Source organism: Buceros rhinoceros, unplaced genomic scaffold (assembly GCF_000710305.1).
Source record: "Buceros rhinoceros silvestris isolate BGI_N320 unplaced genomic scaffold, ASM71030v1 scaffold36652, whole genome shotgun sequence".
In the NCBI taxonomy this organism is placed as follows: Eukaryota; Metazoa; Chordata; class Aves; order Bucerotiformes; family Bucerotidae; genus Buceros; species Buceros rhinoceros.
In genome coordinates, this window is record NW_010400095.1 from 2637 (window position 1) to 14750 (window position 12114).

A 12114-nucleotide genomic window follows, 5' to 3' on the forward strand; every position below is an offset into this window, starting at 1 on the left:
GTTGGGTTTGGGGTAGAGTAGTCCCTGGGAAAGAACGATTCCAGGATGGAAACCTTGCTGATCTCTTCTATTGCGGTTATTTAAATAGTAGCGTATTTTGCTTTTCCTACTGTGATTGCCCCCCCCTCCGCGTACTTCTAATTCCTACACTTTTTCCTGTGAGTTGGTGGTGTTATTTATTTTAAACTGTTAATATCATTTGACCCAGTTCTTTATCATAGGTATATCATACTTACAAGGTATGGAAAAGTTAGTGAAACATGATAAAATTATAGAAACTATGCCTTTACAGGCCAAATGATTTAATTCTTTCCTCCTTACACTCCAGTGGGGTCCCATATGCTACAGGGCATGAAAATCTGTAATGATATTCTCATTGCCACTGCAGAATAGCCTTCCTTTTAATTGCTAGCATACCACATTAGTTCGGGACTCAACAAGATGCATTCATTAGACACATATCAAGTGATCACCTATGAGAGGGATGGGTGGAAAGATGGGACAATCAGTAAACATTTTGTTGTTGAGTTTATTTACCTATGAGGTAATAATGGTTCATCTGTCTAGCTTCCTGCTAGCAGCATTTTATGTTAAATGCTGCTTAAAATCATAAGCAGTATCTTTCAGCCTTGCTAGGAAAGCAGTATGTAGCTGAATCCAGACAACAAAATACACAGGACTTTCAAAGAATTTTCAGAAGTTCTTTGCAACCAGTTACTGAAAGCTGTAGCTGGTCCGTAGCAAAACTGTTCAGTAAATTCTGATGTCTCCAAGAAAATCAGGTTTTGGGCTCTGCACTAACATCCGTTTGTAGCCCTGGATTTGCCGCTAGAGCATTTGTTTGAGAAACGGGTGTTGTCACTTATTTTGTGAAATTTGTATTAGCTTTTGGCTTAATTTTTTGGGGTGAATTCCTGTATTTAAAAAGCTATCCTGGTACTTGGTTTAAAAAATGTTTGATTGGACACAATCCATTATCTAGTTTTGTTGGTCTGAGACTTACCAAAAAAATTCTTTTCTGTTCGTAGGTCCATTCTTAAGACATTTTAGCCATGACTAAGAGAGAGGCAGAGGAGCTGATAGAAATAGAAATTGATGGAACTGAGAAACAGGAATGCACTGAAGAAAGGTATGTATTGTCTAGGCTTTTTGGGGTCCTTAGGCTGCAATTCATTTATTTATTTGTTTTCTTTAATTTGTTTCAGTTTTGCGGCTGCACACACTAAGTTTGGTTATTCAGGTTTATCATTGGGTGTTGTGTAGTGCTTCAGAGATGGCCATGGTTATGAAATAAGTGTTTTCTAGCTAGGTGAAAGAAGTAACTTTAAGATGGCAGGAGTGTATGGATCACTCAGTATGGACTCGGGACTCAGTATGATCTTTGTAATCCCACTGTTGATTGTTTCCACAGATCTTCAGTTTTCTTGCTGGATACGAAGTTCTTAGTTTTGCTTGTGCTTTTTTCAGTTTTTCTGTTTCTTATATGATTAAATGGTGGTGTTCTTCAAGGGGAGCTGTAGCCACTATTGGAAACAAGTATAGTGCTATCATGCTCTTCAATCTTAATTGCTTAAATCCCAAACCATTTTGTTTATCTCTGGCTGCGTTCTTAGTAGCTCCCTTCCCCTACTTTCATGTCTGCAGGAATATGTATACATGTACATGCTGCAAACATTTAAACTTAAGTGTTTCCTTCTGTAGTTGAGATGAACCTTTCAGTTTCTCCAGTCCATTGCTTTACGGTTATGTGGAGTAATTTGTTTTTAACAGAGCAGAAATTATGTTCTATATCTATTGACTGTATCATTGTGAGGGCTGTTGAAACTGTAGATACCCAAGTCTGATATCCTTTGCCTTAATTACCTCAACCTGGTTTTTTTACTTCCCTGTGCTTCCCTCCTAATTTTTACAACTGTTTTTGAAAGCACAGAAAGGCAGTTAACGTGTTGGATAGAAATAGTTGAGGCCAGTAGGTGACCTGCTGCTCTCTAAGAACCTGGTTTGGAGAACTGTTTTCTACTTGAATGTCTTTTAAATACAGTCTAGGCAAGGCAAAGAGAATTAGTTTACTCTACATGCAAGTTAATGATGTATAATACACTAATCATGACTTAATCTTTTGAAAATGGTGATCTGAAAATAATCTTGGTGTTTCACCTAGCTTTTTAACAGCAACATGGTAAAAAAAAGACTTGTGCAACTGTGAAATCAATGGGACCAAATTTAGTAATTCACCCTCTACCAAGCTAAGAGTTTTTCTGTATGTTATTAAGATTTCGGAGTCAGTATTACCTTTTGTGTAATTTAATTCTAACTTGTTTAAGCTTTCCAATGCCTCCTGTATTGACATGTAGGTAATGATTTGTTGTATTCATTTGATATTTAAGCATCGTTGAGCAAACTTACACCACAGCACAATTTGTGAGTCAAGCTATTGACATCAATGAACCAATTGGAAATCTTAAGAAGTTGCTGGAACCCAGACTGCAGTGTTCCTTGGATGCTCATGAGATATGCCTGCAAGATATCCAGGTAAGTTGAAAGGCTATGAAAGATTGAACCTCTCTTAATGGAGAAGCATTTTACATACTTCCTCCCTTCTTCCATTGTTCATAGATTTCATGCTTTGTTTGGTATATTAATTGCAATTAAGAGTTTTATTTTATGTCAGGTTCATCATCATCATCAAACCATTTAATATGTATACGTTAATTTGGTGTGAATAAAATCAAAATACTTTTGGGGTTCCTGAGGTGAGGATAAGAAAGCAAAAAATTACCACCTTGCAGCTGACAGAAGAATGAGGGCAACGACAATACAATCTTCTCTTGAGGTAGCCCACGTCATTTGTTGCTGTCTGAACTTCCATGGCTAATCTTGTTTTGAATAAAGCGAGGTTTTTATACCGTTCAGGTGCATTTTTACAGGCATCACCACACGTTAGACAGTATAACTGTTCCACATTGTGTTTAGCTGAATGGTTTTTTTGTAGTTACAATCATGTATCTGTGGCTTCTCTGTAAATAACAGGGAAAATACTGCTTTAAAGACAAGAATTTTTATGAAGGTGTTAAAAAAAAGAAAAGGAACTGTAGCTGCTTTTCACAAAGTGAGAGTGCTTCCAGGTATTGCATTGGGTTTTTTTAGGTAAAAAATATCCCTGTAAGTGAAACTACCTTAAGCAGAACATAGTGGCGAGTTTCAAATTCTTGCTGTGATGTACTGTGTCTACACAGTACTAAAAATATTTGCACGCTTCTTTAAAAAATTTGCTCAGACACCAAATGTTTCTGAAGTTTAAAGGAGAATCTTATAACTGTGAAGACTAATATGTATTTTTAATTGTTTTTGCTTTTATCAAGCTGGACCCAGATCGTAGCCTTTTTGATCAAGGAGTAAAAACAGATGGAACAGTCCAACTCAGCGTGCAAGTAATATCTAGGCAAGGTAAGCAGTTACATTTGTCTGTTGTAGAGACAAATTATTATTGTAGGATTTCTTGCGAGCAAACCTAATGCCCCATTATTTCTAGGTGTAAGATTGAGTAAATCACTGAATGGTCACATAGCTTCAGAATGTCTCTTTCATTGTGTTCTGTGGTTATAAGTAGTAATTAAAATAAATGTAATGGACTGATTCTATTTGAATTGTTCTTTATAGTATCTTCATATCAATTTCTGAGAAAAAAAAAAAAAAAAGCACACCACAAAATCCAAACAAACCTGGACCAGATAATGACAGTTACAGTATGAGCCTTTCATTAAGGGTGAGTGGTTACTCATACCAGACCAAGCAGGCAGAAGATTGTTGTCTAGGTTGGAGACAGTCTCATCTTTGTGAGGCAAGTGAGCTTGTGTACCTCATGAAATATTCAATTATGGGAATATGCGTAGCTAACTGAAAATTGGTGTGAAAGGCTGGAATCCCTATTGTTCAGTTTCTTCGGATGAGAAGTCAGAGTAAACTGTTGTGACAGAGAAGTATTAACCAGGTGTATAGGTATTTGCATTAGCAGGTATAACAGGATTTCCCCTTGTTGAATCCTCTAGAATTAGTAACTTCATGGCTTTGCTTTTCGTCCTGTTGTCTTTTGCCCCCTCCACATGTCTTGAGTGAAAGGACTGCCACCACTCAGTCTAGACAGCATTCACGTTGGGCTCTGGGAACAGCTGCAGGTGTTTATTGCCATATTTTCAAACAGTGACAAGTTCCTGCCTGAGCAGGGTATCTTTGATTATCTGTTTCGATTTGGGAAGCATGTTTTGTTTTGTTTTTCTGGCTTCAGTGTAGATTAGACAGAAGAAAGCTCTTCTGTTTTGTATTAACACTGTTAAATAAGACTGACAATTTGCATTTCAAGCTGAGTGTCAGGTGACTAGTGCTAGATTGAATCCTCAGTTCCCCATATGTAATGGGGATTAAAAATAGATGAGAAACGTCCTTAAGAGAACTAGAATAACTGCTTTTAATTCATGCCCAGTAACTTGAAGTGTGCAGTGCTCAGATTTCCATTTTCAAAAGGATGCAAGCGATAAATATCTTAACTATTATCTTCCATCTTCTTCCTGCATGTGGAGTTTTATTTTTGTCTCTAATGTAAAACTGAGGTGCATGACCGTATAGCACAAGGATCTGCTGCTTCTTTTTTTGTTTTTTTCTCCTCTCTTTCTCTCTCTTCTTAAAACAAACATCTCTGTATTAAGTACTTTTATATAACTTCAGAATAATCCTCAGTGTTGTTTTTCAGACCATGATATTTGACACTTAGACAACTCATAAGAAATCTGTCTGTTGAATGCAAGTAAAATACAGCAGGACAGAATATCAGAAAACAAACAGCATGGATGTAAGTAATAAAAGGGTGATATTTGGATCACGAACAGCAAAATGGGCCCGTTGCTCTGACTGCAGTGCCCCTTTGAGCTAGAGGGGAAGAACATCTTATGCCATCTGCATATTTTTCTTGTATGGATGAGGTATTGAAAACTTCTTGATTTACTTATTTTTTTTTTCCCCAACTTGTATAATATATAGAATTCAGCTAGCAGTAACCAGCGATGCTAATCCTTGTGATGGATTGGACTGTCTTATTTCTTTAGAGAAAAGCTGTTGTGTCAGTTCAAGTGTTCTGTCAAATTTTGATTATCTGTCTGCAATTCAAAGGAATAAACACCAGCTGAAATACAGTCCATCGTAGTTCTTTTATAGCATTTCATACAAAGGTATCTTAGTGTAAGTTACAGAAGATAAAAAGAGTGGTCCTGTTTATTCTTTTTACTGGAAAGACCTTTCTGTGTCTCCACCTTGCCTTAACTCCTTTCTTCTGGTTTGAATAATGGAAATGTATATAGTTTTCCTGTCATTGTCAGAACAGCAATTTTGAATGCAGCTCTGAACTAAGCCTCTGGCAAGACTCTGGTTAATAATAGACTTTTCAAGGGGGAAAAAAAAAACAGGTTGCCTGTAGGTGTGTCTTAATCCCACTATATTCTCTAACTTCAGACAATTACGAGTGAAGGGGCTTGTATCCTTCAATTTTTGTACTTTTTGTACCAGTTTATACTTTTGGGGTGTGTGACATTGTCGCATTGTGTTCCACAACTTACGTGCTGTCCAAGAAAAACTGGACATCTGTTTTCTTATGCAGCAGGTTAAGGGAGAGGTGTGAGAAGAGATGCGAACAAAGCCAGTGAATTAACGCTGATTTAACATTCCAGTAGGTTAGGTGGCAGTGTGTTACTTCACAGCATTTTACATTTTTACTTACAAGCTGATTCCTCTACAGACTTATCACTTTGATCTCCATGTTTACATTATGGATAAAGCAGTAGGTTCATGGTTCCTTTGACATGTAGTTATTTGACAGACAGTGCATTATTTTGTTGAGCAGTAGTGAACTGTTCCTCTCTAGAGCCTTTTTTCTTTACTTTCTTTTCTGAAGATCAAAAATAGAACCTTAACCCTTAGTGTTTTCTCTTACCCATTTCTATCCAACTTTAAAACAAGCCTGCGCTGTGCATGTTAATCTTAGATGGCCTAGATAAAAGACTTAGTCTCCTAAGTAAGGTACTTGTTTACATTTTCTTTGTGTTTGCTTCTTCATCTAATGAGCTGCTTACTAGCTGTCTACACCTATTTTCACTTTCTTAATTTCATGTTGCTGCATGTTGTGCTTACGGTCTTTGTAGTGTTCCCTTTCTAATATTTTTCTCAAGCTGATTTCCTTTTAAAGTCTGGAGGAATACTTGTCTGAAAGACTTGGTTTGTTCTTGTACTACAGGTAAGTACTCGATTTTTCCCTGAAAAACTGTGAATGGATTGATTGTGGTTTTAGCTTTTAAGGCCGTCACCTACAGAACCTGCCATCTCACATCCATCTTTGATATAGATTAGACAGAAGGGACACTATATAATACCTCATGGCACAAGATACTGACGTTATTCTGGCTCTGTAATGTTCTGTGAATCCTACTTTTAACTGCCCAACTGTAGGCAAGGATTTCCAAGTCATAATAAAATAAAATTTTACAATTTTTTTTTTAATGTGCAAATATATTTGATACAAATCTCTTAAAGAAGTGTGGTTATTAGTTGTTGTTATAATGAAAATTATACATCACAAAAATTGAAAGAATTGTTTTCTGTTTAGCATATTATAATGACAAGAAAAATCTTGTATACAGTGTCAGAAATCTGTTGAGGCACCAGTTCAACAAAATTCCTTCTCAGAAGACGACCAAGAAGGTGATAATACAAAGCATTAGCAGGATCAGTGAACATGTTCTTTATTGCTGCAGAACAGATACAGGCAATCTTCCACCTCTGTGGTCTGGTATCTTAAATGACAGACATAAAACCAAAACATGCATAGCTAATGAAAGTTAAAACATGAAGAATCTTCTAGTTTTTTTCATCTTGCTGTTAGATGCACTGGCTCTTGCTGAGTATTGAAAGAAAATGTTAAGTCCTGGACCCCAGAGATAATCAGGGAAATACTATAAAGGCTGAAGGAAATGCCTGTTGTTTGGGGGCAAGAGGTGGGTGCTTGTTCTGGGGTTTTTTGTTTGCTTTTTTTTCTTTGGTTTGGTGTATTTCTTACAGACCAAAATACTTGTTCTTCATGTCCACATGCTGAATGTTCTGTTCAAGATACGCGAAATGGATCACCTAAATAGGAATGGAAGCTGTAATACTGGGGGAGGAAAAAAGGACAGCTTTGTATTCACCTTACTAAAGTATATCCTGTGTAATAGAATAATACGTCCTGATTTAGGTCGCTTGCTGAAATCTGATGATGCTTTTATGTCATGCTTCTTTCCTAATTATGCTAACACCTATTAATCAGAAACCTTTAAAACAATGTTTTTGTCATATTTGTATTGCTGTCTTCAAGTTTTGCGTTTGTTCTTTCTATACTTAGGGATAGAACCCAAGTTAAACATCCTTGAAATTGTGAAGCCTGTGGAGACTGTGGAGGTGGTGATTGATCCAGATGCTCATCATGCAGAGGCTGAAGCTCACCTTGTTGAGGAAGCTCAAGTGATAACTTTGGATGGAACAAAACATATTACAACAATTTCAGATGAAACCTCTGAACAAGTGACACGATGGGCTGCAGCATTGGAAGGCTACCGGAAGGAGCAGGAGCGCCTTGGGATACCCTATGGTAATAATACCTGACTCTGTGTGTGTGTGTGTGTGTGTGCGTGTGTGTGTGCGCGTGCATGCGCACTTGTGTTCAGGTTGGGCCTGGGTTCTTTTGTTCGTTTGGGGGATTGGTGTTCTTTGATTAATTATATAATCAAAATGAATTCTCATGTAAGTGCTCCAGTACCTCAGAGGGGATTTCTTATGATATGTGTAAGTACAATGCAGATTTCTGTATAAGACAGGGATAAAGATAAGTAGAATCAGTGGTCATAATAGTTGTATCAAAATAGTGCTTTTTGCTTCATAACCTTCTTGTCATTGCAGTTTTTAGAAAGCAGTTTTCTTCTTCCTCCCCTCCTTACAAATGCATATGTTAGTGATAAAGCTCTTTTAGATGAGTGTCTGAATTTGAATGAGACTCAGTACTTGGTGGTGGTTGCCTCTAAAGATAGTGAAACAAATTGTTCATAGCTTATAGGATGCTGAGTATGGTGTTAGATCAGATTTTGCATGGAAAACCATGCTTGACTTCAACATACTGGAGAAAGATGATTCAGAACTGGATACAAACATTCTGGTAGATCATAATGTCTTTTGAATTTATGTAGTTACTAAGCTGGCTGCTAATTTAATGTTAGTTTAGAAAAGGCATCTCTGAATGCCTGCTTAGAACTGAACTGAAACTGTGGGGTTTATCCCTGTGTCACCCTTAGGAGATTATCCAGCTGAGTTGCTTGTTTTCACTTGCAGAAATGTACTGTGAAGGTATATGCAGCACATGAAGCTGTAGTATCTAAGCAGACCTGGAACATATTTGGCAAGTGGAATATTTGGAAGTATTTTAAGAATTCCGGTGAAGTCACAGGACTTCGCAAGGACCTGTAGCTTGCCAATATTTTGAATGTAGTTTTGGTAACTAAAGCAATGGCTTTTTCATGCCTTTTTGTTGTTCTCATTCACAAGCACTTCCAAAATAGTTTTCATCGTGTCTGTTGATAATCAGACTGATTTGACCCAGAAGGGGGGAAGGGGCAGGGAAAGGGAGGCTTTATCAGGAGCAGATTGATATTTTTCAGCATGCTCTCCCATTAATGTAAGAAGAAAGTTTCTTAAAACCTTTAATGTTGTTAAACAACATATATACAACCAATATAATGTCGTTATATTGAATAATGTTTTTAATAAACTTTAATAATGTTGTTGCTTTAAGAAAACCCTATAACCCACAGCTGTGACTTTGAAAGTTCTTTTGAGTCATGGGAGTGCAGGTTTTCTAGGAAAACTGTACTAGTTTGTTATGGTAGACATCTCTGTATTAAGAATAATAGTGTTGTCTTGATATCAGAAAAAATGTGCCTTCCTAGAAAGAATTAAATTCTAAATATTATCTGAGTTGTCAGTGTTGTGGGGCCTTGGGTTGAAATAAGGCACCACTAAGTTCTACATTATGGTAGAGATAGAAATTTCTGAGAATAAAGAATGTTCTTAATATTCTTACGTATCCTTCAAAAAAGGCTTGCTTTTTTTTCCCCCCCAGCATTTATAAACATAAGTCTTAAAAAGTAAAAAAAAGAGGCCGTTTTCCTTCAAAGAGTTGTGAGGCCCGGTTCTGTGAAATTATTCATGTGAAATAATTCCTTGAATCTTTTCAAAATACAGGGTATGTTGTTATTAAAAGTCAAGTCCAGTCAGTCAGTAATCAGCATCCGGAAAAGCAGTGCTTCAGCATCTCATTCTTAAATCTTTATAGGTTTGTCTGTCTTGCTGCAAATGGAAAATAAGCTTTTAGGAGGTCTTTCAAATGTGGCTTTCCCTTTTGTTATGTTTTGGTGGGTTTCACTAGAGATAAAAAGTTCTTCGCTGTTAAAGATATTTCTGCTAATAGAATCCAAAAATTTGGTATGCTTGCAGGTGTCTCTAGGAATAAGGAAAATATGAATTGGTATGAGAAATAAAGCCTGAAAAGGGAGGAGCAGAAAGCTTGGAAATCACTGAACTGGTTAGGGAAAGTAATAATTCATGTTACCTTGCAGATTATTTTCTGTGAAAGAGAACAAATTACCAGCTTTTTGATGATTCACTGCTGATAACATTTTTGAAAATCCAAACCCTTTTGGTGTGGCTTTTCCCAAAGGATTACTTTTCCTGGTTTCTGGTAGCTTCAGTGGAAAATGTCCTTTATTAAGCCAAATGGAATTTGTGGCTCCTAGATAACGTTTGTAGACTTAGAAAGCATTGCTTTCATTAGTTCTTAATACACTTGTCATGTTCCACCCCCCTGTCTTCAGTCACACCTTGACTATGCAAGTACTGCTTAGCAGTAACTAAAACATCAGTATGTTACCAACACTGTTTTGGTCACCAGCCTAAAACACAGGACTATGTGGGCTGCTGTAAATAAAATTAACTCCATCCCAGCCAAACTCAGTATGATGGTGATTTTAAATAGTTTAGAAACTGGGATAATGTGAATGAGTTTACAGTGTGGTAGTTCATCGTAATCACATGGTGATCGACGTATTTGGGGAAGAGCATCCTGGTATGGGAAAGACTTTTTTTTTTTTTTTTTTTTTAAACTAAAGACCTATGGAAAAAGAGAAATAATTATTTTCTGTGTTTGAGAGATGTTGAGCATAGTTCTGATGTAAAAACTTGGGCTAAAGAAAATCCCATTTGTTGTTTTAAAAGGAGTCAGCTTTCCTGTGTATAATGAGATAATTTACAGTTTTCATTCTCTTTTCCCAGATCCAGTGCAGTGGTCAGTAGACCAGGTGCTCCACTGGGTGGTGTGGGTGATAAAGGAGTTCAGCATGTCTGACATTGACCTCAGCGCACTCAGCATTCCTGGGCAAGAGCTCTGCAGCCTCAGTCAAGAAGAATTCTTCCAGCGTGTCCCACGGGGAGAAATCCTCTGGAGCCATTTGGAGCTTCTTCGAAAGTGTATGGGAGATTTTTCTGTAACTGGCTTTACTTACTCCCCCTCCCCTACTTCTCTTTCTTTCTTTCTTTCTTTCAAGTTGAAACAAATTGCGAGCAGTTTTTTCCTCTGCTTAATATTTGCAGTAAAAATGAGGGCATCAATTCAAGATAACAGGAGGTATTAGTGAGAATATCTGCTGTTGTGAAACGTCTGCATGCTAAACACTGTTGACAAGTCTTTCATCAAACTTCATAACAAATAGGGAGGAAGCAGTGACTGATGATTCCTCCTTTGTTTTAATACAGATTTTTAGTTTGTTCATCTGAATTTGACGGTTTTATAATTAAATATCAATTGTGAGTTATTTAATATATATCTCTGTGTCATACAGAAGTGAAGGTTATTAAGCATAGTCAATGAAATCTGTATATTGTACACAACTGATACGTGATGTATTTTTTGTGTGTAATACAATAATGTATATGTGCATTTCAGATTTACCATTCTTGGATGTGACTTGGCAGACTAAGAACTTTCCATCTTTATTTACATGGTTTAGGAGATGGAGAATGTATAAGATACCTTGAAATTCCCCATATACATCTTTATTTCTAAAATTTGAATGACAGACATTACATGTGTCTACTCATAAGATCATGAGCTACGCGTGTCTCTTGCAAACTGATAGCAAATTTTTACTTCTTTCCTGTATGAAAGTCAGGTGACTTGAAATTTGTGGTTTAAATAAATACTTTTTTTTTTTTTCCTTTTAATTTGCAGATGTGTTGGCTAGCCAAGAACACTCTGGGGAAATAGCAACTGTTACTATTGATCAGCGTAAGTACTTCTGCGAGCAGTTAATTTGCACAATTAACTGTTTGCAGGTATAGCATTGTACTTTGGTTACAACACTGAAATAGTACAATATTTAGAAAATTACCTGAGAAAGTGTTTTTTCCTGGTGAGAGGAGGAAGGCATATTTTAAACTTTGAAGCAAAACTTTGGTTTTCTCAATATTATGTTGCTGGCTGAAAGGAGATGTGTGACCTGAACTGTGAAAGTTTCTGACTTTCATTTTAGATAGTAGGTTTTCCACTCTCTTGAAATAAGCTGTCTAGGATACATATTTGAGGTCTTGAGTTGTTTGGGATTTTAGGTTATATACTGCACTAATGAATAGACAAATTAGAATGTTATGATTTCAAAAGAAAGCATTTCCAAAAACTGAGTGGGAGTGTTTGAGAGGACTTGCTTAGAAGGCAATACTAGAAAAAATGCATTAAAGTAACTTTCCAGTTATTTGAAACTCATTCTTCCAGCTGAAGAAGTGTCATAAATTGTTAAAATGAATAAATTTTCAGAAGACTTTTAAGCAGCTTATATGTTAAATAGATAGACCATGTATTACATCCTTGGTCTGTGTCTAATTAAAGCCACCTAGAGTGGGGCATTTGCCTCCTCTTATACCATTGCAATAGAAGAATAGAAGGGTATTTAATTGCTGTTCAAATAGCATGTGTGGAGGGTCGTACAGTGACTGTAG

At 36.7% G+C, this 12114-nt stretch overlaps 1 protein-coding gene across 1 annotated transcript in view; it reads left to right on the forward strand.

The window, feature by feature from the left end:
* Positions 1 to 1052: 1052 nt before the first annotated feature.
* GABPA (GA binding protein transcription factor, alpha subunit 60kDa) overlaps positions 1053 to 12114 on the forward strand; it is a gene marked incomplete at its 3' end in the record, with an annotated part of 11683 nt that continues 621 nt past the window's right edge. Inside the window, exons 1-6 of the mRNA XM_010131739.1 lie at positions 1053 to 1129; positions 2388 to 2532; positions 3363 to 3447; positions 7421 to 7666; positions 10396 to 10590; positions 11351 to 11407. Of these exons, the coding sequence (XP_010130041.1) occupies positions 1053 to 1129; positions 2388 to 2532; positions 3363 to 3447; positions 7421 to 7666; positions 10396 to 10590; positions 11351 to 11407 (805 nt within the window). The remainder of the gene's footprint in view (positions 1130 to 2387; positions 2533 to 3362; positions 3448 to 7420; positions 7667 to 10395; positions 10591 to 11350; positions 11408 to 12114) is intronic.